Source organism: Microtus oregoni, unplaced genomic scaffold, assembly GCF_018167655.1.
Source record: "Microtus oregoni isolate MIOR12 unplaced genomic scaffold, Mior012 000008F_ref0000371, whole genome shotgun sequence".
Lineage (NCBI taxonomy): Eukaryota > Metazoa > Chordata > Mammalia > Rodentia > Cricetidae > Microtus > Microtus oregoni.
Genome location: NW_024543067.1, coordinates 6,788,395 through 6,815,179, shown reverse-complemented (window position 1 = coordinate 6,815,179; position 26,785 = coordinate 6,788,395). Strand labels below are relative to the sequence as shown.

The following is a 26,785-nucleotide window of genomic DNA, read 5'->3' as shown; positions in this document are numbered from 1 at the left end:
AATAATTCATATCTCAGTGTATGACAATAACCATCCATAATCCATTTGATATGTGAATATATGTAAATACAGATACGAGAGGGATACCATGAACATCAAAATTGTATCTTAATAAATATGAAACCCAGTTTTAATGCTTTTCTAATTGATTTTGCACAGAGAATATTTACTTTCTCCAAGAGTGTCTGGGATTATGTAAATTTGCGAAATAAATGTCATTTACTGACGTCTTTCCTAATGTTGACTACTTTAAAGAACCTATAATATAATCACGCTGACATGTCTGCACTTGCTCTAAATCTTCTGTAGCCTATGAAATGTATTGAGAGTAAGAGAGACAGTGGTGATGGCAATTGGCACCTGTCTGGCAAATCGCCTAAAAGAGCCCATCCTTTGGAAGAGAACAGCGTCCTGGGAAGAGCCTTGTCCATGGGAACAGACAGCCCTGGGCTTCAGCTTAGCCTCCCTCACTTAACAGACTGTGTGCCCCTGAGCAAATTCCTCGCCATCATGAGTTTGTTTGCAGACTGGGAGATGCAGAGAGTGACATCTATCTTGTGATGTTTGTTGAGAGTTTGAAGACCCAGGCAGATGCTAGAATGGTAAATATTTCTGAGCAGACAGGAGTGTGGAGGCTCCTGGGATGTGGGGGAAGCAAGTAGCCCTCCCCCGAAAAGTTCACACAGGAAGGAGAACAACCTGAGCACGTTTTCCTCCACCCAGGGGTTGACCATCAGGCTGGAAACTGACTGACAGTAGGGAAGATGACTCACTATGCAGTTCTGCCAACAGTCAGTTCGTTTAAAGCAGAACTCACTCCCTTCTGGTAACCGAAGAGATCCCATCCCGCAGTTAGGTACCCTCTTCTGCCTATGAAAACCAGACAGCCACTTTAGGAAGGCTGAGCTCAGAACAAAGGAAGATAGAATCCCGGCTGCTTTATGTGAACACAGTAAGCCTCTCTTTGCCTTATCAATATTCCTGCTTTCCCAGTGATTAGAAACGGGACACTCCTGTGGGTGGTACCTGAGGTACACTGCCACCTTTGGAGCTTTGGGTCTTTGGAGCTTTAGGTCTTTGGAGCTTTTGGGTTTTTAGTTTTTGAGGCTAGTGATCCATTCGCATACTACACAAGCCTTCCTTCAAGAGAGGAAAAGACACACAGTGGTCTCTGCTTACTAAGCTAACAATCACCTTCAGCCCATCTCATCTCCCATTCGCCAGATTACCATGATGCAAGTATTGCATATACCTTTGCCAGCCAGACTCAGGCTGATGCTTATGCTGCCAAGTCCCTTATGGAACCTCAGTGCTTCCTCACATACAATGAAGTCCTATTGTTTCTTTAAACTGGATGGGTGGGTAGGTGGATGCAGGGATGAGGAAGGGATGCATGGAGCATGAACAGAATAGTTTAAGACTGTGCTGGACACCAGCAATGAATGAGTCCTTGGCATCTTCTCTGGCACTCAGAATGATAACAAGTGGGAGGAAAGGAACATGGTCTCTGACATGCTCACCCTCTGACTTTGAATTAAGGACCACAAAGGTATTGTGATGTGCTGGAGCTGGGAGGAGAGAGGCTGTCAGCTGAAGCATCCACTCCTTTAGCCTGTGATTAACCGAGTTCTCAGTCTCTCTTCTACAGCAGGTGGAATGCCTGCTGCACTCTGGGCCAGAGACCCTGCTCTCTCCAGATTGGCCTTGTGCCGTCTTGTTAGTGTTTGCAAGCCCTGCCTCCATAGAAAGATATTCCTAATTTTAGCCCCAGTCCTCCCCCAAAACTGTTGTCAGGAAACAGTGACAGCATCTGAACACAGTGCGGGCCACTACCAGGAAAGGCTGGAGATGGAGCGACAGGACAGACAGAAAAAGGACAATCAGCACCATGCTGCCTTTTTCCCTCTGGAACACATGTCTCTGGTTAAAGTTCGCGGTGAACTCACAAGCATGCTGAGCAGATATAGGTCGGGCTGCTCTTCTGGTTAATGAGCCAGCTCGCTCATGAGTCTCACTCTGAGGATTCCTTTAGCACAGCCTGGCTTTCCAGAGAACGAGACATGCAAGGGTCAAGGCCCACTCTGTCACAGGGTCCCAATAATGCACACAGGGCAGCAACCACCTCCCAACCAGTCCTCAAGAAAAGCAATTCTGCACACACAAGGTCATGGCAACTTGAGGCCAGCGGGAGGTTCTCTCTCTCTCTTTCTTTCTCTCTTTCTTTCTTTTTCTTTCCTTTTTTTTTAAAGCCCAGGACAGTCAGAGGCAAGCAACAACTCCTGGTTGGTCCATGAACGTGGCCACATTATTATCTGAACATGCAGAAAGCAATATTCAGCCACTGGCAGGGCGTTCGTGACAGTGACTGAGCTGTCCCCTCCACTGTAATCAATTACAGTGCGTAAGTGCATTATGTTTTAAAGGGGTAAAAAAATCAAAACGGTTCCCCTTCCCTCTCTCTCCTTAATAAGGTACAACAGACACTGAACTAAGTCAAATCATTTGAAAGCCAGGTTTGACCTTGTTCTAACAGGACATCTCCAATGTTATAAAGTCAAAATAAAATAGATAAACCATCTGAAATGTGCAGTATCATCCTTTTATTAGATCACACTGGCTCGTCTCTCCCCTCACCCCCCCCCCCCCAGTAAGAAAGAGTCTTTCTTTCTCCTTTCCGAAAAGTCTATTATGTGTGTGAAGCGCAGTTTTTGGAGCCTCTGTACAAAATACACAAGAGAAACAACCGCGGGACCATGTGGACTCTTCGCATCCAGTTTCTATATATATCTACCATGCTGCTCGGAGCAGCAATGTAATCTCCTGCTCGCAGAAATCAGGATGCTCTAAGGATGCCTGAATCTGAGAAAAATTACACAGAAAGCCAAGAGACGGTCTCCTGGTTGCACGGAAAAGGTTGACTCAGGCAGCGCTGCACCTCCACAGCAGGGCAAGCTCTGCCCGGCTCTGAGAGGTGTGATCTGCAGGGCTGATAACGCCCAGGTTTGGGCTCGGCTGCTTACCTTGGAATGCTGCAGCAGCAGTACTTGCTCGTCCAGCTGCCTTCTCTTCCCTTCGATTTCTGTCTGCCTCTTTCTTTTTTCCTTGAAAAGGAAGAGAGAGAGAGAGAGAAAGAGAGGCTGTCAGAGTGGGTGGGTGTTGGCTCCAGGAATCCGAAGGCAGGGAGAGGGAGTGGAAACGGTACACATCTGTGCAGACACTTCCAGAGAGGCTGGGCGCACGCAGCGTCACCTGCTCCACCGTTGCCGGGTGGACTGCAGGCAGCAGCCTTCTCTGAATGTGTCTGCGGTGGGCTCCATGAGAAGCAATTTCATTCAGAAGGAAAGGACACACACACACTTACACCCCACTGTTCTCTGTGTTGTGCTGGGCTAATTTGGAGACAAAGACTACAAATGTCTCAATGCAGTTACAAGCTGCAGACAGGATGAAATGGTGGTGGTGGTGGAGGGGGTTCTAGGGTTGGATTCTTTTCATTCAAATCACATGCATATATAATATAGTACAGTTTTAAATTTGGAAAAATAAATCATCAAGCCGGACACTCTAAACAAGGCAAACGAGAGGGGTGGTCCCTCCTTAAGCAAGCCTTGTGGCAAAGCATTTCATGTGGGTGGGGCTTGCTTGAGGTGAAGGTAAACCAAACGAGGATCTGCCTGGGTTTAAGCACTGGCTCTGCCTATTGCTATGTGCCTTAAGTAAGTTTTTAGCCTCCTGGGTCTCCTGAACGGAGACTGCCCAAACCACATGGCTGAAATGTGTCTTTATGTGTGAGACGACATATATAGGAAGCCTGGAACAGTGCTTGTCATGCAGCAAGCATTCATTCACAACTATCCCGCTATTATTTCCTTTGCGACCCATTCATTTCTAGGAAATGCCTAGAAACCCGGCTAAGAGGGATGTGTTTCTACCACCATTATTCCATTGGAATGCATACCTCACATTTTTTTTCTCTATACTTTGCCAGCGCAGACAATAAACAGCCTAGAACGTGACTCATAAGAACAGAGAGGCCTGGCCCTTCTCATAGCAGACCTGCCAGTGTTTCGCTGCTGAAGTATACAGCAGTGTTTTATTGAAAGATGCTCGGTAGTGGATCACTTCCCTTTAGTCCAGCATAGGGAGAAACTTGCTAGGCAGGACATATGGGCGTTTCACAATACAACAGCCAAACCCTGGGGGACACAGTGATGTTGAAGTCTGGCTGCCACGCTTAGTGTTCATGGAAGCTTTGCTTTATGTAGTGCTGTGTTTCTGGAGATCACTGCTATTCAAATCAATGTAATACATAAATTTTGAGAAATATCAGTTCATGATCTTGAGTCACTAGAATGCAATATCTAGGTAGGGACAGAATTTCATAGCCAAATTAGACCTGTGGGTGTTTTAGGAATCGTTTTCCAAAGGACTCCAGTCAAGAGCATATCACTGATACTTCAGAATCCCAGAGAATACCCCAAAGCATCACATTTCTGACAGTAGACAGGAAAAGCAGGGTTCAGGAGGAAAAGCCCACGTGAAAAGCCCATCTTTGAGATACTTCATGATAAGGAAGGACCTCTACCCAGGTCCTGGGGATCCTAAAGAGCAAGTTTATTAGACTTTATCATTCATGATCACTGACTACCAAGACTTGCAGGTTTCCTGCATTTAAATCCACAACAGGATACAATATGGTGTGTCTACAATGTACCTATGACCCACGGGTTCTGTGTGTATAGCCTTTCCCACAACTTTCCTATGCTTTCCTACCCCTGCACCTTTTTATGTATGGAAAATGTTAACTCTTAAGATGCCCTCATGTTGACAAGCCATTCGCTAATCAGGACAATTAGTACCTATTAGGCTAATAAGCAAGCTGGGCCCCCAGAGTCTGCCACCACCACAGTCTGCCATCTACCTCTCTTTGGAATTAGGCATGAGTCAAATCACAGGAGCTTGAGTGGGGCGCCCTAGAGGAACACACTTTTGGTCCCTGACACCTGCTTACATGGACCACCATGGACTCAGAAAACTGTCTCTCAGCTGACTAGCTTTTGATTCCAGATTTCCTCTTCCCTAAACCAAAAGCAAACCACGAACTCTTGAGACCTTCGGTCTCACCAATCCCATAATTCCACAATCCTGCCGCTCCTCTTAGCTCACATCCCCATATGGAGCATCCTGTGATAGTGATGGATGGCAAATCCAGTGTTCTGTTACCATGAATACATGCAGCGGGCACCTCACTCCTCATCCTCCTCATCCTCTCTTCACACCTGGTCCTTCTGTATTCATCTCAGCAAGTGACATTGCTCTCACAAATCATCCCGTACTCTCATTTTCTTGAAAGATGAGGGTCCTGTTGATCCCACCCTCTGTGTGTTTTTCTTAATGACACCAATGTAGACATTCTAGTTAGGCCTTTTAGCATACCAGAAGCTTAAACGTTTATACTTCAGTTCCATCTGAATTACTGTAATGATTTCCTTTCTGGTACCCATTAACCAGTGTCTGTCTATTAAGGCGCCAAACAATCCCACTCCAGTTAGGATTTAAAGGGGTATTTATTTTGGGGAGTAAAACTCACAAAGCACCAACTGTCAGGAAAGGAGCCTAGTCACCGGAACCAAGTGCCGGAACCAAGAGAGCGAGCCGAGGCTTGCTGCTCTTTTTTAAAGATAAATAGACCACACCCCTATTTCAGCAGCTATTGGCTGAAGGAGCAGAAGGTCCTCCCGCAGAAGTCTATAGTTGTTACCAGAGGGGTACTCTTTCTTTACTTTTGAGACAAGGTCTCACTGAGTAGTTCAGGGTGGTCTTGAACTCATCATTTTCCTGCCTCAACCTTCTGAGTGCTGGGATTACAGGCATGTGTCTCCACAGAAGGCCACAGCAAAATTCTACCTAAAACCCAGACATCTCTACTGCTATGTTGCAAAGACCAGACTTCTCAGCATGGCCTAAAAGGTTGTCCTGAGTATCCCACAGCTTCACCATAAGGAGCAACCCTCAGTCCATATTCTTCGACCTCAACACCCCCCTGAAGCTGCCTGACCTGCTGAGCTGGCACATGTCTTTCTGGCTTTACTCCTAATGCTTTCTCTAGCAACAATGGAGGCCTCTTGCTGCTTCATTTGACAAAAACTATCCCACCTTTGAAAGCTCAACTTAAATATCCACCAGGCTGTAATGCAGGTGTAAAAGGCACCCGTGGGTTGCCAGTCATGGTTAGTCACAAGCCCCTGCTCATCCTGCCAGCCAGACTTATACACGAGTCAGCCTGAACTAATCATATGCCTTTATCTTGTTGCAATGGTGACTGATGTAAGGGATGGCAAAATTGCTGTGGGACAATGGTCTGTACCCTGTCAATTGTATTTTAATAAAACACTGATTGGCCAGTAGCCAGGCAGGAAGTATAGGTGGGGCGAAGAGAATTCTGGGAAGAGAGAAAGAGTCAGTTTGCAGTCGTCACCCAGACACAGAGCAAGCAAGATGTGACTGCCGAAAAAGGTACCAAGCCATGTGGTTAACACAGATAAGAATTATGGGATAGCCACGCAGTGGTGGTGCACACCTTCAATCCAGCACTTGGGAGGCAGAGGCAGGCAGATCCCTATGAGTTCGATGCTAGCCTGGTCTACAAGAGCTAGTTCCAGGACAGGCTCCAAAGCTACAGAGAAACCTTGTCTTGAAAAAATAACAGCAACAACAACAACAACAAAAAAAACCACAAAAAGAATTATGGGCTAATATAAATTATAAGAGTTAATAAGAAGCCTGAGCTAACAATCAGTTTATAATTAATGTAGACCTCTGTGTGTTTCTTTGGGACTGAACAGCTGCAGGACCAGGAAGGACAGGAATAAGTAGAATGTGATGTTTCCAAGGACAGACACCAAGTATTAGGACAAGAGAATGAACCCCTCCTTTCCTCTGAGTACTGGGGGACACTTGTCCCAGTTGCCATTTGGCCAATCGCATGGAAGTAAGGCGTCTATGTTGGAGACAATGAGGTCATGCAGAGAGGAGCAGATGAAAGACAGAGAACAGGATCCCAAAGCATTGTTTGGGCCCTAGGTCTACTTGGGCATAAAACCAGAACTATCCTCTGAGTCCCTAAACTATCAACACTGAAACATCTACCTGTGACTTAAGCTAGCGTGAGTGACGCGTATGTCACAGTGGAAAGTGTTCTGTCCATGCAGAAATCTTGCCTGCTCCCTCCCAAGAGCTTTCCACACCCATCTTTCCACAGCCACCTTCTCCAGAGGTTGCGAATCTTTTCTTTCTTTATGGACCAGGTCTTTTTCTATAACCCAGGCTGATTCTGAGCTTGCCATTCTTTCTCTTCTTGATATGTGGGTTTTTCTACATTAGTACTTCAAATACTTCATTCATTTAGGCATCTTCACCCGCTATCAAACTATGGGCCACTAGAGGGCAAGGGACAGTGGCTAAAGCTGAGGATATCTCGTGATGAACACATGTAATCGACACCTGCTCAACAGCTCTAAACAAATGGACTGCCCGCCTCTTTGCAATCCCCTGCGTGTGTTCCCATCTATCCACATCTCTCACTCAGATACATTATGAATTTGCACTTGTGATCAATGGCAACAAATATATTATTGAATACACATTAGCCATTAGTCAGTAGAATGGAGTGTCATAATGATGGAGGTATTGATCCATTCGGATCACTATTGCCACGCATATGAGAAAAGGGTTGACAAAGCCAATCTGGGAAAGAATCAGGGAAAGCAGAAGGAGTAATTGCAGGGACAGCCTAATGGACAACGGTAACAGCAACTGGGAGGGTCAGTGCTCCCCGGGAGACATCTGGAATAAAATGAACTCAATACATTAGGAAGATTTCCGGGTGCTCCCACTATCTGGGAGGCCTTACAAGCGATGCCCATTGTCTTTCTGTATATCATATGCTTTCCTAGCAGATATTTTCTAGAAGCATCACAGCATTATAAATGCTGCAAACTCTTGGTATAGAGCGTAGCACACACTGTCCAAAGGGGCTACTGAGTCTGGCGAGAAGCTGTCGAGGAGGGAGTAAGGGAAGACTCTCTCTCTCTCTGCCTTGCTTCCTAAGACTCCCTTCTACTCTGGCTGCATGTGATGCCGTAGGGACATTGGAAGTGCAAGGTGTAGCTGGAGGCTCAGGAGGTCTGCTACTACTTCACTTAACAAAACCTGTCCAGCAGCATTGCTTAAAATATCCATGAAGTCATAGTGGTAGCCTGTGGATCCAAGGATTGGCTAGGCTGAGCTCAGGAGGAGCAGAGAGAGTCAGGGAGAGGCAGACAGAGGCAGGGAGGGGAAGGAAGAGGCAGAGAGAGAGAGGCAGGGAGAGGGAGGGAGAGGCAGGGAGGGGAAGGAAGAGGCAGAGAGGGGAAGGAAGAAACAGAGAGAGAGAGAAAGAGAGAGAGAGAGAGAGAGAGAGAGAGAGAGAGAGAGGCAGGGAGAGGAAGGGAGAGGAAGGAAGAGGCTGAGATGGAGAGTTTCAAGAAGCAGATAAACCATTTCCTTTTCTGAAACCCTACCCTGACTTGGACTAACACCTAGAATCCCAGGGACTAACAATGGGAAAAAGCCAGAAGACTTACTCAAGATACTGTTTCTATTCAGAGATTTCAAAATAAGAAAAATAAAAGTGGTGAAAAGAAAGAAAAGTACAAATGGTAAACATAATATTCCTTCCTCTGCTTACTTGAGAAAGCCCTGCTTTAACTCCTCCCATGTTGAACTAAAGGGAATTTTACATCCCTGCCCCCCCCCCCCGCCCCCCGAGCCAGTAGCCAGCTGGTTCCCAGGCTTTTTGCAACCCAGAACAGAGAAAGAGGTACAAGACTGGAAACTGCAAGGAACAGTTTTAAATAGCTTCCCTTTGGAAAGGGAATGGGGGTGGAAGAGTTGCCACATAGGAGAGAAAAGGAGAGAAGGTAGGAAAAAGCAAAGGACGGGAAGGACTTGAACATAGATGGGCGTTCATGTAGAAGACAGAGGTGGGCTGGGGACATAGTGCACAGGTGGTGTGCTTGTCCCAGGTTCAATCCCACTACTGCAAACAAGTAGAAAATGAAGGAGCAGAGATGAAAGATTAAGGGAAGACAGGTTCAAGCTACTGTTTAGTGGCTGATGAAAAGAATCTCTGGGGCTGTTCCCCCAAAAGAGGCCAACCAGGGTGCTGGGATTACCCTGCCAACCAAACTGTTTCATTGAAAATTTAAAGTCTAACTGGATCACCAGGACACCCAGGTTTTAAATAGGTTACACTAAGACATAAAATGTCACGTGAAAATTATATTATGGAAAATCAACATGCAAATGGGAATTGGAGGAACTTCATCTGTCAAGAAATCAGAATGTCATTCCAGGCATGGCTGCATTATAATCACCTGTTTAGGGCCCCTGCAGAGTTGACGCTATTTCTGTCTCTGAGGACGGAAAAGGAGGAAGGGCTTTTGGAAGCAGGGTGACAAAGCACGAAATAATCAAGGAGGTGCCCACTCAGCTTTGCCCAACTGCCTGTCCAGTTAACAACAGATGTTAAGCCTGCTTGGCAGACCTATCACTATTGAAGACCAGTTGTCTGGTCTCACTGCCATTGGGTCACTCGCTCTCTTGGCTTGAATGTCAAGGTCACCAATCAAGATCATTACTACTTTCAGGCTTCCAAAATAGTTAGCTGAGCACCGAAATCATTCCTGTTTGTTAGGCCGCTGTGATGTCTACTTGCTGGGAAATGAGCAAAGCACTTGTCTTAGTTACTGCTCTATTGCTGTGGAGAGACACCATGGCCAAGGCAACTCTCGTAAAATGCAGTCAACAGAGGTTTGTTTCAGAAGGTTAGTCCATGATCATCACGGTGGGAAGCTGACAGGCATGGTGCTGAAGGAGTAGCTGAGAATTTTACATCCTGATCTGCTGGCAATAGGCAGAGCAAACCCACTCCCAGTGATACACCTTCTCCAACAAGGCCACACCCTTTCATCCTTCCCAAACAGTGCCAGAGTGGGCACCAAGCGATCAAACATTAGAACCTATGGGGGCCATTCTAATTAAAACTACCACATCAGTATTTAAGTCTGTAAATAGATTGGAAACTAAGGTAATATATATATATATATATATATATATATATATATATATATATATGTATATATATATATATATATCCCACAAAAATAAGGAATAGAAAGAAACTGGAATGTGTTGAAATAGTAACCTTAAAAAGTATTAACCAGTTCTATTGAGAGCTCAGTCTGTGAAGTACTTGCCTTGTAAGGACAAGGACCTCAGTTTAACCTCCAGGCACCTAGAGTTTGCATTAAAAAGCAAATTCCACGGGTGGTGGCAACACACACTTAATCCCTCAGGAGGCAGAGGCAGGCAGATCTCTGTGAGTTCGAGGCCAGCCTGATCTACAAAGTGAGTTCCAGAACAGCCAGGACTGTTACAGAGAAAACCAAAACAACAACCACAAAATAAACCAACAAATTCTAGCCCTGAGGAGGCAGAATCAAGCAGATACCTGGAGCTCACTGGCCATGCAGCATAGCCGAGCCCACTTCACAAGGTCCAGGTTAGTATGAGAACTATATTTCCACTGTTCCCCCAAAAGAAGGTGGACAGATATTGAAAAACCAACAGCAGAGACTGTTCCCTGCACCACCACCCCCAGCCACACATAGACACGCCCACATGTACCCATGCCTAGACACACCCACATCACACACAGAGGGAGGTGCTTAGCCGAAAGAACAAACAGATCTCCTATCATCAAATTTGCTGCCTTACCAGGTGCTCATTTATCTTATGACATCTTCATGTGGCACGCAAAATTCTACAACTCTACCCATTTCCTGGGGCTTAGTCTTGACTGGCAATTCTATTTATATAACTTTTCTTTATGTAACCAATTCTGACCTCTAGCTGCTATCTGTGGTAAATGAGGGAAATGCCTGCCTCCCTGTCCTTGCATGTCAGAAATTATAAGGCCAAGAGAAGACTTTGAAAGAGACAAAAATAATATGCTAATTGGTTCAAACTTTAAAACTGAGCTTTGAAAAGGAACTTGAGAAACATCACAAGGACTTAGATAAAATACTGTGATACTGAACTATCAATATAGGTAGCTTATTAATGTCAAGCCAAATACAAACCATAGCAATTTAGCTTCAGATGTTTTGTGGGCACTTTATCATACACACACACACACACACACACACACACACACACACACCATATTGAAATAAATAAATGTTTAAATAAATATAAAATTAAAGTATCCAAGGGGGAATGTGTGTAGGCGATGCAAAAACTGTCTCCTTTTATGTAAGCGACTCTAGCAAGTGTGCATTTTAGTATTCAGGGAGATCCTGGGACACCAAGGGACAAGCATAATAATAATAGCAACAGAGCTTAGCAGGTGTCAGACATTTTTGCAAGGACAGCTCGTAAGCTCTTCAATGAGTGCTCAACTGAGTCTTGAGACATACATCTTTAGTAGTTTCAATTTTATTAATGAACACAACCAAGTTTGGTGAATGTGTAAACAGCCCAAGGTCACGAGAGACAGGCAGTGGTCAAATGAATTTGAAATGGAGTCGTTCTGAGTCTAGAACACTGCCTAAGAGCATCCACCCCTCCACAGACAGTAATACACACAATCTGGCCATCTCCACATGCGGATGCAAACACCTTCCAGAGCAAATGAGATACTGAAGATGCTGATGGGGGAGGTCCTTCTGTATATGTGATACTCTTACTGGCTGATGAATAAAGCTGCTTCGGCCTATGGCAGGGCAGAATATAGCCAGAATAGATTCCACCAAGCTGGCTCTCTTGTCTCACGAAGATGGGCAAGGCCCAGGGGAAAAGCCTGAAGACAGGAGGCACCTGGACACTATGTGGGCCTCGTAACAAGCAGTGATGTCATGGGCTCCTATCCAGTCTCAGAGCAGCAGACCACGGGACAGCTCAGGGGTTAGGACACACCTGAAGAGAGTTGTCACAGTAGGATAAGAAACAGAAAATAGGGTGTATAAAAAATAGAGATCAGTATATATCCAGACCAAGAAATGTAAACATCCCCAAACTAGCATGAATCCAGAGACATTGGTGTCTTTTGCACAGTTGATCTTAGCCCAAAGGCAGGGATCATCACCTTTTTGGACCTTCCCCCACTGTACTTCTGTTTGTTTCTTAGATGCACTTGCTGATATCTGATTAATCTTCAGGATTTATAAACATTTCAATACAGAAAAGTATAATCATCCAGACTATCCCCACCCAGATAAGTACTTGTCAGCATTAGAAAATATAAATACCATTAATACATGTGCTAACACAATGAAAGATTACTACAATTCATATAAATAAAATTAAGTCAACTGTGGCATCCCCTCCCGTTACACCACCCCCACTCATCTGTTCTTTTAGGCGGTAATTCCTATTAGTTTTCTGTGACTTCCACTAGAAAAGATGAGTACCCCAACATGTCAGAGTACCCCAACAAGCGCTGGAGTCGGTGGGTTGCTTTACAGATAGCATCCACAACCTGCTCCCCACAGCATGCTGTCTTCACTGTGGTCCGTTCACAGGTTTCTCTGTCAGCACATCGAGTGCACCTTGTTCTTTGAACTTTGACGTAGCAGCCCGCAGATGGATCCTAATTGATCCCCCCAGCCTGCTGCTGATTCATTATTTAGGAGCTCTTCGTATACTGTTCGTCATCATGAACAGGGATTCACTGGGCTTTCCTCTGTGCACATCTTAGATGTATTTCTGGCATGGCCTCCACAGGGTACAGTTCAAACAGCAAGACTTCCCAAGTCAGAAGATTTAAAGCTTTAATAGGGACAAACTGCCCTCCCTCAAGATCCATTTTCTGTGTTTTAAATCATATACCTCTAACAGGAGTTAAAACCCACTCAACTAATACGTTCTTTTCAGTCATCTTTGGGGGACCCCAAGGGATTTTAAATGAATGAAACTACCTACCACTTCATTAATAATTGCTACAGTCTCACAACATATGCTGGCAATTAGCTCTTCTCATGGGTCTGTATCCTTTCTTGTTAAAAAGAAACTTAGTTTCCAGACATGACTAGAGCTTGGGGTGGTGACTTTTCGCTGTCTTGCACTCAGAGCACTGGGGAAACAGGTAGGGGAAGGGCACATCAGAGGCTAACCTGTCTCAACAACAACAACAAAACAAAGGCTTGCTACTTTGTGCACAGACTCAGCAATGATCCCATTGAGTTTCCCAGAGAACTCAATTTGACGTCTAGGCCTTGAACTATTAAAATCAGAACGATCACACAGAAAAGCTGTGCCCCCTGAACTCTAATACAAGGCTGATCCCTTCCGTCATTTCTGAACTCCAAAGCACAAAAGAACATTTCCCAAGCACCAAAATTATTACTACATGGGCCCGGGCAATATGAAAAGTGAAAACACAAGAAAATGCCATGAGTGTATGATTTTAGGATGGGAAAAGGCTGTTTTAAAGGTCATATGAAGAAACCCACAAAATATAAAACTGGTCATGCTTACTATGGGAAAATTTAAGCTGGTTTTTTATAGTACCAATGAGTCATAATAACTCAAAGGCAAGTGTTAACTAAGGAAAACACTTGCAATGTATGCCAAATGGTTAGGGATTTAGTAAACAAAGGATTTGTTACAATTCAACATGATTTATAGGGAAAACAGAAACACATTGGCATAGGAAAAACTAAGTATAGGGAAATATTCACCATTTTTAATAACCACATGAGTGAAAAACAGGTACTAAAATGTCATTTTCCATTCACAGTGCAGATATTCTCTTTGGAGCTAACGTGAGGAAAATGACCCCCCCCCTCACGTTTTTAAAGATGTTTATTTTATGTGTATGGTTATTTTGCCCATATGTGTGTATGTATGCTATATGAGTGTCTGTTACTCTTGGAGGTCAGAAGAAGGCATTGGATTTCTCGGAACTGGGGTTCCAGAAGGTTCTAAGCCACCAACCAAGTGGGCGCTGGGACCCAAACCAGATCCTCTGTAAGAGTAACAAATGCTCTTGACGGCTGAACCATCTCTTCAGCCCCTCTTCCCCTAATTATAAAACGTACTTATTTATTTGATGTGTGTTTCTATGTGTGCTTGTGTGTGTATGAGGGCCACGCTAGTACCATGGCACAATGTGTGTGGAGTCAGAGGATAAGTTGTGGGAGTCAGTTCTCTTCTGCCATCATGTGGGTTCTGGGGATCAGACTCAGGTTGTCAGGTTTGCTGGGAAACACTTTTACCCACTGAGCCGCCTCACCAGCAGCTCTTACCCTCTTTGTAATCTCTAACAGAATGATAAATAATAGCCATCGTCCCAGAGCACACCACCTGACGCTTTTATCTGATTTGTTCACCATTGGTCCCTGTCAATAAGTCAGAATGATGCATAATCCATAAAGAGCATGTCTGTCTTTCTGTCTGTCTGTCTGTCTCACTTATAGCTTAACTCTCATGCCTGGAACCAAGCCAAACATAACACATGCCTAAATAAGGATTTCTTGATGAATCAATTAAAAACAAGTAAATAAAATTCAGCCATTAAAATCTATTTTTAAAAAAACTGGTGAAGAGTAGTGCTCTCAATATCAAACTATCACTCTTTGGGGGACTGGAGACAAACCCAGGGTCTTATGCATACTCAGTGAGTGTTCTGCCACCAAACTCTCCCCCAAATCCAGAGAGGAGGATGGGGGATGGGAAAGGGACGAGGAGAGAGAGAGGAGGAGGGAGAGGGATAGGAGAGAGGATGATCGATTCTCACAATCAGGTTTAAAAAGCAGAGTCTGACCTCGGGTTTGCTGCTTGTCTGTCTGTCTGTCTCACTATTCTGTCAAAGCTGACACATCATCCTCCTGCCTCGGCTTTTGTCACTGGAGCAAAAAGCTGGCATGGGAGGTAGGGTTCTCTCCCACTTAGACCTTCCGTCCTTCACATAGCAGCAGAGGGGCTCAGGTGTGGGCTTGTCCAGGAACGGAGACAGCTTTACCTGAGCCCAGGTAACTAGAGATCTGTCCTGGAGGAGGTATGGAGGGAACAAGGTGGGAATCCCCGTCAAGGCTGGCTCCAAATACAGTGACTCTTTCCACTGCCACTCTTCCCCCAGATGTCCGTCTCCCTTGGGGGATCCTCTAGAGTCATGGCTGCAATCCAGGGCGAGATTCAAGGACTCTACAAAAGCCGTGGAGGTGGTGCCCTGACCCCACCACTAACATCTGCCTTCCAGATTCAGCTAGGTTGTAACCTGCAGGAGCCAGCCTGATGCTGCCTCAATTTGACCTTAGTTCTCCCCACAATATTTAATCCTAAGGAATCGTTAAGGTCACATGAGGAACATTAAAGAAAAGCAGTAAACACACCAGGCCCCAACCTCAGAGATTTGGATCTTACTGGAGGCTATAAAAGCTCCCAGGGAGATTCAATGTTGGCCGTGGTGGAAAGTTCTTGCAGGGTATGGTATCTTGGCTTGGGCTACAAGCAATTGCTTTGGCTTGTGTGAATCTGGGCTCTTTCAGCTAACTGAACTGTCAGTCAAGGTTGTTAGAAGACATCCCTGGTCGGTAACATCACTATTCTTATAGCTAAGTCCTGGCTTTCTTTCCTCTTCAAAGTGTGTAGGTCCCTGCCAAGCTGATAGGGTCTGAAGCACAGGGACAGGAAGAGCTTGTCTTGGGGTTCAGGATGGCCAGGGCTGCCTCCTTGTGGCAATATTTCCTGTCCTCATCCATACATGCCTGATTGTCCTTCCCATGAGGCCTCTTCTACCTTTATTTATATTATTTTCTTTCTTCCTTCCTTCCATCCTTCCTTCCTTCCTCCCTTCTTTCCTCCCTCCCTTTCGTCCCTTGGGACAATACCTCAAGTAGCCCAGAATATCCTTGAACTCTCTACATGACTGTGAATAACTTTGAACTTCCGACCTCCTGCCTCTACTACTTGACAGCTGACAAACTCCTGTACAGCCACCCCTTTTGTGAGGGGCAGGAGCCGGAGTCTTACGTGTGCCAGGCAGGCACTTTACCAGCAGGGTACCTCGGTACCTCGATGACGATTTTTGACTCAGGCCAGGGATGATCAACCACACCAGAAGGCCAAGATGAGAGGTAGTTGCAGAGCCGTGGTGAACATCACCGAGATGGTCCAACCGAATCTGGCTTTGAGTTAAAGTAAGAGACTTTTGTGCTTCAAACATTCCCCCAAATGCCCCAGTGCGACACCGCATTTCAATATCCAGAAAGAAGGCATGGGAAAAACTCCCCATCTTTTAGAACAGGCCCCTTCCCTGCAACCTTCATGAATGGGCAGCAGATTGGATCATCTGCAGAGTTGGGGGCTGGGACAGAGCCAGGAAGGCCATCCTGGTGGGTGCTGAGGATACACCATCCATCTGATCTGGGCAGATGACACCCCGAGGCCAGGGAGAGCATCTATTCTACTGAGGACCTGTGAGGTCAGGTGCTCTCAGGGTTGGCGTGGCCTCCTGGGAGAAGGCTACACGGGAAGAACAGGCAAGGCCCCCCGCTTTACCCTTCCTGTTCTCCCTCTCTCAGTAACCTTGACCAGAATTTAATTTCAGGTGTTCAGCCAGTGTGAAGACTGAAAAACAAACATTAATATGGAATATTTGATACAGGACTGGTGCAATGAAAATGTTAAAAAAAATAGTGTAAAAACCAGAAATCATATGCATGGTAGAAAACAGGCTTCCCCCAGCACTACAGCGGGTTTCTACTTTTCATATGTGTATGTGTGTATGTGTCTGACTGTGTGTATCTGTGTGTGCCTGTGTATGTGTTCCCGTGTGTGTGTCTGTGTTATGTGTGCTTGCGTGTATCTTTGTGTGTGCGCACATATGTGTCTCTGTATGTGTCTGCATGTGCATATGTCTGTGTGTGTCTGTGTGAATCTGTGTCTCTGTGTATGTCTGTGTGTGCATATGTGTCTCTGTGTCTGTGTGCCTTAGACATAACTGACCAAAGCAAAGGGTTCAGGGGCTCCGGGCCCTGTATTCAATCTTTCAGAGATTCCTACCTCCAAGCAGAGAGCGGAAAGAACTGCACGTAAAGCCTAGATACTGGGTATTGCATTTTCGGGAAGTATTTGCGTGAAAACTGCCCTTTGCCCCTTCCATAAGGATTCTGCGTGATTAACCTCTGCTCTCTAGCTGTGGACAGGTTGCCAAACTTAGTCTACAGTAATTATTTCCGGCCTCACAGTCTCTATCACAACCCCTCAGCGCAGCAGACAGTCCAATTGGTTGTTCTATCCACTGCTCAGCAGGAGACAATGTTAATCCAACAGGCACAACCCCAGGGGGAGCAGCACGCCCCACTATAACAAGGCTTCAAATCTCTGGGCCCTGTGACAGGGACCTTATTTGAAAGAAGGGTCTTATGCAAATGTAATTAAGTCAGCCTGTAGGGAACATTATGCAGCCGCCTCCTCAGGGGCCATATTTCTGGTGGAACTGAGTGCCATATGCCTGTTACATCATCAGTCACAGAACACTTGTGCAAAAATAGAAACTGTCCAACCAATGAAGTATTCTTGGCCAACAGTCAAACAGGGATAGTCAAGAGAAGCAAAGAAGGTCTTGGCCGGATATAATCCTGAATCCTAGCAGAAGGCAGGAAGTTGCGAGGGTGCCTAAGGAAGGCTCTGCGTATTGGATGCACCTGGGATCTCTAGAAGCTACTGTACCTGTGCCTCCTGTCGCCATGAGGAGGCACTTTCACCCATCCCACTTTGAAAGAACTAAGGCCCAGATATGCTGACCACGCAGAGGCAGAAGGGAACCGGTCTATTTTTATTTGCCATGGCTCTATCAGGCCCTGGGGTCATACGCTATGTATTCCCTAAAGTTAGGGTTTCAGTGATAGCTGACGACCTGTCCTCGGCCAACGAGGGGACTTGAACAAGATCCACAGTAGCGAGAGATGCCTTGTGTGATACAAAGTCCTTGTCAAGGTAACCGCCCCACGCTTGGGCACAGTTTAGAATCTGCCTAGGGAGCAACCATGGTGCCAACCTGCTGCCTACCTCTGAGAGCAGCGGTTCTCAGCCTGTGGTGAATGACCCTGCGGGCCCACAGGGTCGGATATTAGATATCCTGCATGCCAGATATTTATACTACGATTCATAATAGTAGCAAAATTACAGTCATAAAGTAGAAACAAAATTTTATGGTTGGGGTCACCACAACACAAGGAGCTGTATTAAAGGGTCACAGCATTAGGAGGTTGAGAACCACTGCCCTTAGAATCAAGGCCCTATCACCATACTCCTTAATCTCTTTTTAGTCATTTTCATGTGTGTATGTAGAGCGCACATGTGTGTTTATGTATGTTTTGCATGTGCGTGGGTACACATGTGTGGGTGCAAGTACATGTGCTTCCAGAGGCTCTCGGTTGACGTCAGGAATCATCCTCAACAGCTGTTCCACCTTGTTTACTGAGGCAGTCTCCCCGTCAAACCCAGAGATCACCGCGACAGCTAGTCTTGCTGGCATCTTGCTCCCTGTGTCAGTGCTGGAATTACAGGCAGCCAGTATGCCCACCTGGCATTTAGTGGGTTCTGGGGATCTAAACTCCAGTTCTCATGTGTGGGGGGCAAACACCTTAACCACCACTCCATTTCTCCAGCCCGCTCCATCTTGAGGCTGTGAGGTGCTCTCACAGCCCGAGTCTGGGCTTCATCCCAGGGCTCTCCCCACTGCTATGCGGTACCTCCAGCTCTTGCACAGGGCCTCGGAGAAATGAGGATGGAGAGGAAGAGGCTGCTCTCCTCTCAGAGTCCCCGCTTTCGTGTCTCACTTTCCTTCTTCCGTTCTCAATTCCAAAGCCACACCCGAACCCACTCTGCTTGAAGCCCCTGTCTCCCATGCTTGTTTGCCACCTTGGTGCTTCCCACACCTAAAATGATCTCGTTTGCTCATTTGCTGCTTTTCTAACCCATCGTTTCTCATTAGGATACGATTCCCTGAGTTGGAGCTGCTGAGACTGCCATGGCTTATATTCATTAAGGGGTCAGATGCATGGTAGCTGCTCACTTAACAAATTAGTTGGTTCTGTTTGCAGCAAGCATGTTGAGCGGGGTGGAGCTCTTCCTGAGGTTATAGATGGAGTCGGGGAGCAGGCACTCTGACCCCAGAACACCCTTTTTCTGTATTGTTCTAGAAAGCAGGCAGCCTGGCGGCAGGGCTTCTCCTTCTCCAGTCCAGGCTGAAGCATGCTGCCTCTGCCCGCTGGAGGCCCTGGCAATTACAGTGAGAAGCACTCCCAGCCCATAAATCCCAAGAATCTCTGAGTCTAGTTAATAGGGCCATTTTTAGCAAGTCAAGCACTTCTGCAGCCACCTCCCAGTGACCCAGGGAAGCTGATCTCTCCTCAATTATGAAGAATCTTTACTTAGCTTTCCGCCACCTCCCAGGACACAGTCTTTAATTCCCCGACAAAACAGCCTCTCTGTGGTCACATGCCGTATGAAGGAAAACAAAGGGCAGTTCCTAGGCTTGCTTTTCCCACCAGTGACCCACAGGACCCCCTTGTCTTCCTCGGGAAGGACGAAGAGAGGCCAAAGCCGAGTATTCGCAAATGTGCCTGAACTTGTGGCTGTAAATATCCAGACAGGAGAGGGACATGTAGGATCTACCTGGGTTAGTCTGTTCCAGTAGATGCTATGCTCACTTTTATCACTGACTTCACACACACACACACACACACACACACACACACACACGCATACACATGTGTGGGGGGCAAACACCTTAACCACCACGCCATCTCTCCAGCCTGCTCCATCTTGAGGCTTTGAGGTGCTCTCCCAGCTCGAGTCTGGGCTTCATCCCAGGGCTCTCCCCACTGTTATGCGGCACCTCCAGCTCCTTCACAGGGCCTCGGAGACATGCACATATGCACACACTCTTATTCCTGGCACCATAATCCCAAATAAACCTCGTCTTATGTAAATTGCCTTGATCATGGAGTTTTGATAACAGCAGAAGAGAAGTAATGAGAATACAGCTTCTCAGGTGCGTATGCATGGGGAGCTTGACGCATGCACGCATATACTCATGCACTTGGGCAAGCACCCATGCATAGGAGCAGAGACAAGACGGGCATTTCCGTTTCTGAAATACCTTTTCATTGTAAATGACTTTAGATATGTCAGACTGCGAGAGAAGCAGAAGGCTGCTGTTCTGCTTTCCTCCCTGTTGCTGTGATATGGCACTCTGACCAGGAGCATCTTGGCGGGGGGTGGGTGGGACATTATCCCGTCTCACAGTTCATCACTGAGAGAAGTCAAGCAGGAACTTGAAGCAAAAACCCTGGAGGAACGCTGCTTGCTGGCTCCTTCTTGTTCATGATTAGCTAGCTTTCATATACAGCCCAGGACCAGCTCCCAGGGAATGGTGCTGCCCACAGTGGGCTTGGCCCTCCTGTATCAGTTAGCAATCCCCACATGTTCACAACGTAGTCTCATCTGGGAAAGTCCTCAGTTGGGAGTTGGGATTGTCTTCTCGGGTATTCTCGGCTGTGTCAAGTTAGCGGAGCTCTAACTGGGACATTTGCAGTGTGGCCTTTAACCAGCTGCCAACAATGCTACTGTTCTTGCACTACTGTGGTGCATCTGCCAAAATCAAGACGCAAAAGTGATATTGTGGTACCTTAACTAAATTATAGATTCTGGAGTGTGCCTATTCCCCCCCAACAACCTCCCCCCCCCTACACACACACACACAGCTGCCACCTCTGTTCCAGAATCCAATCTAGGGCACTACATCATATTTAGGGCATTTCTATTTTGAAGATCTAGGATGGCATGCCCCTCATTTCCTTGGATTTGGAAATAGAGGAAGTGTCTCTCAGAGCAACAAGACACTGTGATTTCTCACCTTCCTCTTCCCTTCACTTTCATGATAGCCCTGAACTTGTGCCTCAGTCTGCTTATCTGTAGAATGGAGCTTGGCTGAACTTGCCGCCACACTGGCAGATTTGTTGGGACACAAGAAACCTAGGTCTGTCATCTTAGTGGTATTCTTGCTGATTATGAATTTTGGGGATCAGAAATTTGCATTGTGTGAGCCTTTTAAGATGCTCAGGTTTCAGGTTGAAGCATGGCAATAATACTTAAAGTGTAATATCTAGGTTCATTCTTTTTTAACTTTAAAAAAATGTTGCGGGGATCTCTAGAGACGGCAGCATGCTTGTGGCTCTAATATGAGGACCTGGGTTGGGACATCTGCCCCCCAGCAAATGTATTTCTGTAATGCCATTGCTGAAAGGTGGAGACAGGGAGGGTCCCTGGAGCTCGCTGGCCACTTGATCTTGACAAATCAGTAAGCTCAGGTTCAGTGAAAGACAGTGCTTCCAAAATCAAGGTGAAGATTGATTCATGAAGATATACAATGTGTACTTAACCTCTGGGCCATCTCTCCAGCCTCTATTCCCATGTCACGGTGAGTCTGAGGTTTCCAAACATTTTAATTTGGCTACTTTTACAATATATTAAGTGAATGAGCTGGGATTTGAACTTAAGTATGGAAGCTTGCCAGTAAAAACCACCGCATGGTACAAGGGCATGATGTCTTGGACCCCTCAAGAGAATCAGGACCTTGCTGCTTCCCACAGAGTCCTTTACACCTGACTGGGCCTTGCCAATTAACGAGACACCCCTTTGTTTTTCACACAGGTAGGTCGCTGGGATTAGAAGAGAGAATCTGTCAGAATTCTCCCCCAAAGAAAATATTTATATTCTGGTTGGCTGGCATCTGGTTTGGATTTTAGACTTTGTAAGACTCGACTGCTTCAAAATAATTGGCTTTCAAATCGAAGTGACAGCTCGAGTTACTCCAAAGGAGAAACTTTTTGATCTTTTTCTTTCTTTCTTTCTCTCCCTAGTCTAACACAAAGATGAATTTAGCAGTCAGAATGAAAGTACTGGATTGACTTATAAAGTTCGCTCATCAGAGAAACACGTTATTTTAAATTCAACACCATCCAATGTCCACCCAGGAATGCTGAGCACGTCGCTTAGAAACAGCCAAGAGGGCTAGGGTGAGACTTTCAATTTCCCTGTTTTCACTGATGCTGTGACCAGTTGCAAGCTTCATGGGATGGTTGGTAAGATGGTGAGTTGTTCCCCTCATGGAAGACTGTCCTGAGTCAATACAATACACAGCATTCAGTCGACTCTAAAACCCAGCCCTTTTCGTTCCCCGGTGCCATTCTTCCCAACTAGGCTTTAGAGCTATTGGCTCAGCCTTTAAAGTTAAAACCAAATGAACACACTCCACTCAGCTCAGGGCCATTGCTTAGGTGGATGTCATCCTTCCCTAAGCAGGAAGAGCAAGGCCAAAAAGGCTTTGCTCAGCCTTGCTTGGTTGGTGGACCAAGACCAGCGTTTCAAGCATAGGTATATGATATGCTAGGTTCACCAATCTCAGAGTCTTTCCAGTCAATGAAGTTTGTGTTTCTAAAGAAAGTCACATTCAGTTCCTATCAAATGCATAAAGTAAAAGCTGGTTATCATCCAAATCACACTTGAAAGACCCTTAGAATGTTCACGAACTCCAACACTATCTCACAGGGAATCCATACAGTTGTCACCTTTTCTTCCTAACTGTAGACCAGGTCATCAGTTCTCTGATGACTACAGACAGCCGGCTTGTGTTTAGGGGCCATGAAACATGAGAAACAGCTGTTTCTTCAAACACTAAAATAACTAACAGGGGCCAGAAAGAGATTTCTGAAAATTTAAGCATGTATTAGCGAATACTTTCCTCAGAGAGGAAGGATGCCGCTAGTTCGTGTTTTGAGAGACAGTCCATCTTAACAAAGAAGCCATAGTTGGTAAGAATAGCTCATGGCTGTCAGGGTTAGAACTTTATTTATATCTGCACAGATCAGAAGGCAGAGAAAGGGGATACAAGTACTTGTGTGTCTTTTTCCATCCTTTGTATTATGTCTGGGACCCCAGCACATGAAATAAGCTACTCATACTTAGGATGGGTTTTTCATCCTTAGTTAATTATCTCAAGGTCATGCCCAAAGGTGTGTCTCTTAAGTGACTCCCAAGAGACATCCATTGGTATCCAGTAGAGGAGACAATGAAAGTTAGCTGTCACATATGAATCTTCCAGTTCACACTCAATTCAGATATGTGCATATAGAAAAACAGTCCCCTTATCTCGATAGGTTGTTTTTTCTTCCTCTCAGCATTTTGCCTATTTTCTTTTCTTTCTTTTTTTTTTGCCTAACTGAATTCACTTATGTTATATGTTACATATTCAAATTCTAAATCAAGGATTATTTCATATTAGTTCTTTTCATAAAAAAAAGTAATTCAGTGCTTGTGCTAGCTGGAAGACCAGAATTATAGGCCCTAGGACCCACAAAAAAGAACCGGGCACAGTGGCATGTGTTTGTTATAGCAGTGTTGAGGAAGGAGGGAGAGGCTTGCTGGTCAACTGGTCCAGTTTAATTAGCAAGCCCTAAGCCAGTTAGAAACCATCTCAGAATCCAAGGTGGGTGATGTCTGAGGTATGGCAGCTGAAGTTACACTCCACACCCCTCCACACACACACAATTAATGATTAGTCAGCCCAAGTTTCAGCAGGTGAATGAGGTTACTAAACACAGCTTAGCCTCTCAATCCTGAGACCTGAAATGCAGACATTAAAAAAAAAAATCACACAGACACACTTCAAACAAGGCTCTAGCCTGGAGAGAGGTTGTGCAGCCCTAGTAAAGAAGAGAAAAAAAACAACAGACCAGATGAGAAATTGCAACACGGAAGATTCCTTTGCATGCAGAAAGACTTTGTGCTCTGCTTCCCACAACCCCAGAATTTAGGAACCATGGTTAGCCACAAGTCACATCACAGCAGGGCAATCCCTGAAAGTACCTTCACTAAATAAAAAAATTGGCCACAGGCTGTGATCTTTGCTCAACACGCTAGGGAAACCAAGATACCCAGGTTGCTCTTAAGCCTTAAAGCCTCCTTCACAAGTTACAGGGAAGCAGGTGTCTTAATTAGGGTTTCTATTGCACCATGACCAAAGTAGTGCCATGACCAAAAAGCAGCTGGGGAGGAAGGGGCTTATTTGGCTTACATTTCCATACTGCTGGAAGTCAGGACAGGAACTCAAACAGGGCAGGAATCTGGAGTCAGGAGCTGATGGAGAGGTCATGGAGGGATGCTGCTTATTGGCTTGCTCAGTCTGCTTTCTTGTAGAACTCACCAGCCAGAATCACCAGCCCAAGGGTAGTGCCATCTATAAAGGTTTGGTGTTCCCCTATCAATCACTAATTAAGAAGATGCCCTACAGACTTGCCTATAGCCGAATCTTACGGAGGTGTTTTCTCAATTGAGGATCCTTCTTCTCAAATGACTTTACCTACAATCAAGTTGACATCAAACTAGCCAGGACAGCAGGTAAAGTAATTCACTGAATCCCATGAGTCTAACAAGACAATCTTGGAAGGAATGCTTGACCTTGTACATGTCTTGTGCAGGTCACCACTCCAGTAGCTGGGCTCTCTATCAGACCAGCCTAAGCATTTGAACTAAGGGAAATCCACAGCAGAATTCCAACTGGAGTTCAGAAAGCCCTTGACTAGCCTCCCACCACTCCCAGCAGCACCAGCATCAATAAGTGAAGAACCGTAGTGCTCTCTACCATGGAACTGCAAAGCAGGGCTTCATAGTTGCTAGTCCAGCAACCCGTGCTAGCATCCTATGGGGTGTTCCCCACTCATCAAAGCAAGGACAGGTGTTTTTATCTCCACGTGGTTAAGAAAGTCATGACCTTGAGAAGGCCATATTTTGATGACTAATGTGTCACCATGCACTTCTGAATCAGTTACGCCCACTGGCAGAAGTTGGGACAGGCTACCCGGACCCAGTGATAATCACCACCAAAAGAAACGCCATGCAGGGCGGCCTGGTCCACCCACACTTCATTTTTATCATGTTTGTCCCCAAGGGAATTTTTGTCAAGACGACTCAGATCTTTAGCTTCTCTGACGTCTCCCTTTCCTCCCAATTCCCCCCAGAGTAACTTAATTCTCTAACTCCTTTTTGCAAGAAGAAACCAAATGCTAAAGTAAAGTGACGTAATTATAACAGTATATCAAACTGTGTTTACCAGCATAATCATACATAATAAAGTAGCCTTGCCATTATCTCCCAAAACCCTGGAGGAGTCCAAGAATCCCTCTGGGAGGCTCCATGAAACACTTGAGCAGCCCTTTACTGCCTGGCTAAACACGCCATACCTCAAACACTCACCATCACGACTGAAAACCAGAACAACTCTACTCTGAATTCAGTTGTAGAGCTCTGTATTATTTCCTTCCTAGGCTTCCAAGGCATCTTTTTCTAAGTTCTTTGGACATGTATACCAATTTATTATATATTTTAGAAGATAGTTGTTGGCCTGTGAAGGTGAACTGCCTTAATAATTTAAGTTCTTGGTTATAGACTATGGACCAAGAACATGAAACATGCCTTGGATGTACCCTCTAGGAACACCAAAGCCGTTGCTCCTTATTTAAATAAGATACCATTCACAGCAATCGTTGTGTCTGCCCTAATAATCCAATTTTATCCCCCCTCCCCCTTTTTTGAGACAGGGTTTCTCTGTAGCTTTGGAGCCTGTCCTGGAGCTAGCTCTTGTAGACCAGGTTGTCCTTGAACTCACAGAGGTTCAACAGTCTCTGCCTCCTGAGTGCTGGGAAAGGCATGCACCACCACCATGCGGCTCCAATCTATACTTTATAGTCTCTTGATATGTAAAAGCTACATATGTCTAGACCTGTGTCATGACTGCTGTGTGTCTATCTGTCCATACTTGGATGACTCAATGTCACCAACTATTCACACCATAACCAGAGACTTCTAAATATAGATTTAAAGGTGTGTTTCATGGGACTAAAATATTTATCAGGCTGTCTAGATACAGGAAAAAATATATATGCTTTTTAACGTGAAGCCATAGCCTTAGCTATGATGCCAAGGTATAAATCTGTTCCAGATGTTTTACAGACACCTGCATGTTCCTGGGGAAAGGATGATGCTACTACATCAGCGAGTCTGGCCCCGTGGAGACCCAGGTCGAGTCACCCCAGAAACAAGGGGAGGACCTCAGACAACATAACCATCCCATTCCCTCTCCCATGATAGTAGTCCTCCCTTTTCACTATTATGGGATCTGTTGTTCTCATTTGTCTATTTTTTTTCTTCTAGCCCCTTGTCTTTTCTAGTTCTTCCAGGAAGGAATTTTTGAGGTTTCCCAGGTAATGGTTTACTGATTGTTTCTTTACCCATACTTCCCACTGAGCATGAGCCCACTGACTCCTAATACCCCCTCCCCATGACCTCCAATGCCAACAGGAAGTAGCCAGATTTGAACCAGCGCCCATATTTCCCCAAATCAGGATGTTACGTTGGAACTTCTGGCTCACTCCAGCAGGGTTCAGGAAGCCATGTTCTCCCTGCCCCCACCCCCTGGCCCCATCTCTATCTCTAAACTCCACACACTCAGAGAGTCTCTGAACAAAGGAAAAGCAGCAACAAGTCTAGTTCTGCATTCTTGGGTCTGTTGGCAGCTCCCTCCCCTCATGCTGCCAGCCACCCAAGGCCCCGCCTAACTGCTCAGCTTTTGACCATACTTGGGCACAAACCTTTTGTAAGGTGTCTGTTTGTTCCT

The 26,785-nt window shown here is 45.6% G+C and overlaps 1 protein-coding gene across 4 annotated transcripts in view; it reads right to left on the bottom strand.

The window, feature by feature from the left end:
• Palm2akap2 (PALM2 and AKAP2 fusion) overlaps positions 1–26,785 on the bottom strand; it is a 414,772-nt gene that overhangs the window by 222,788 nt on the left and 165,199 nt on the right. For all 4 annotated transcript variants that reach the window (XM_041657136.1, XM_041657131.1, XM_041657133.1 and 1 more), the window contains one exon: positions 3,021–3,101. In XM_041657136.1, coding sequence (XP_041513070.1) covers positions 3,021–3,101 — 81 coding nt within the window. The remainder of the gene's footprint in view (positions 1–3,020; positions 3,102–26,785) is intronic.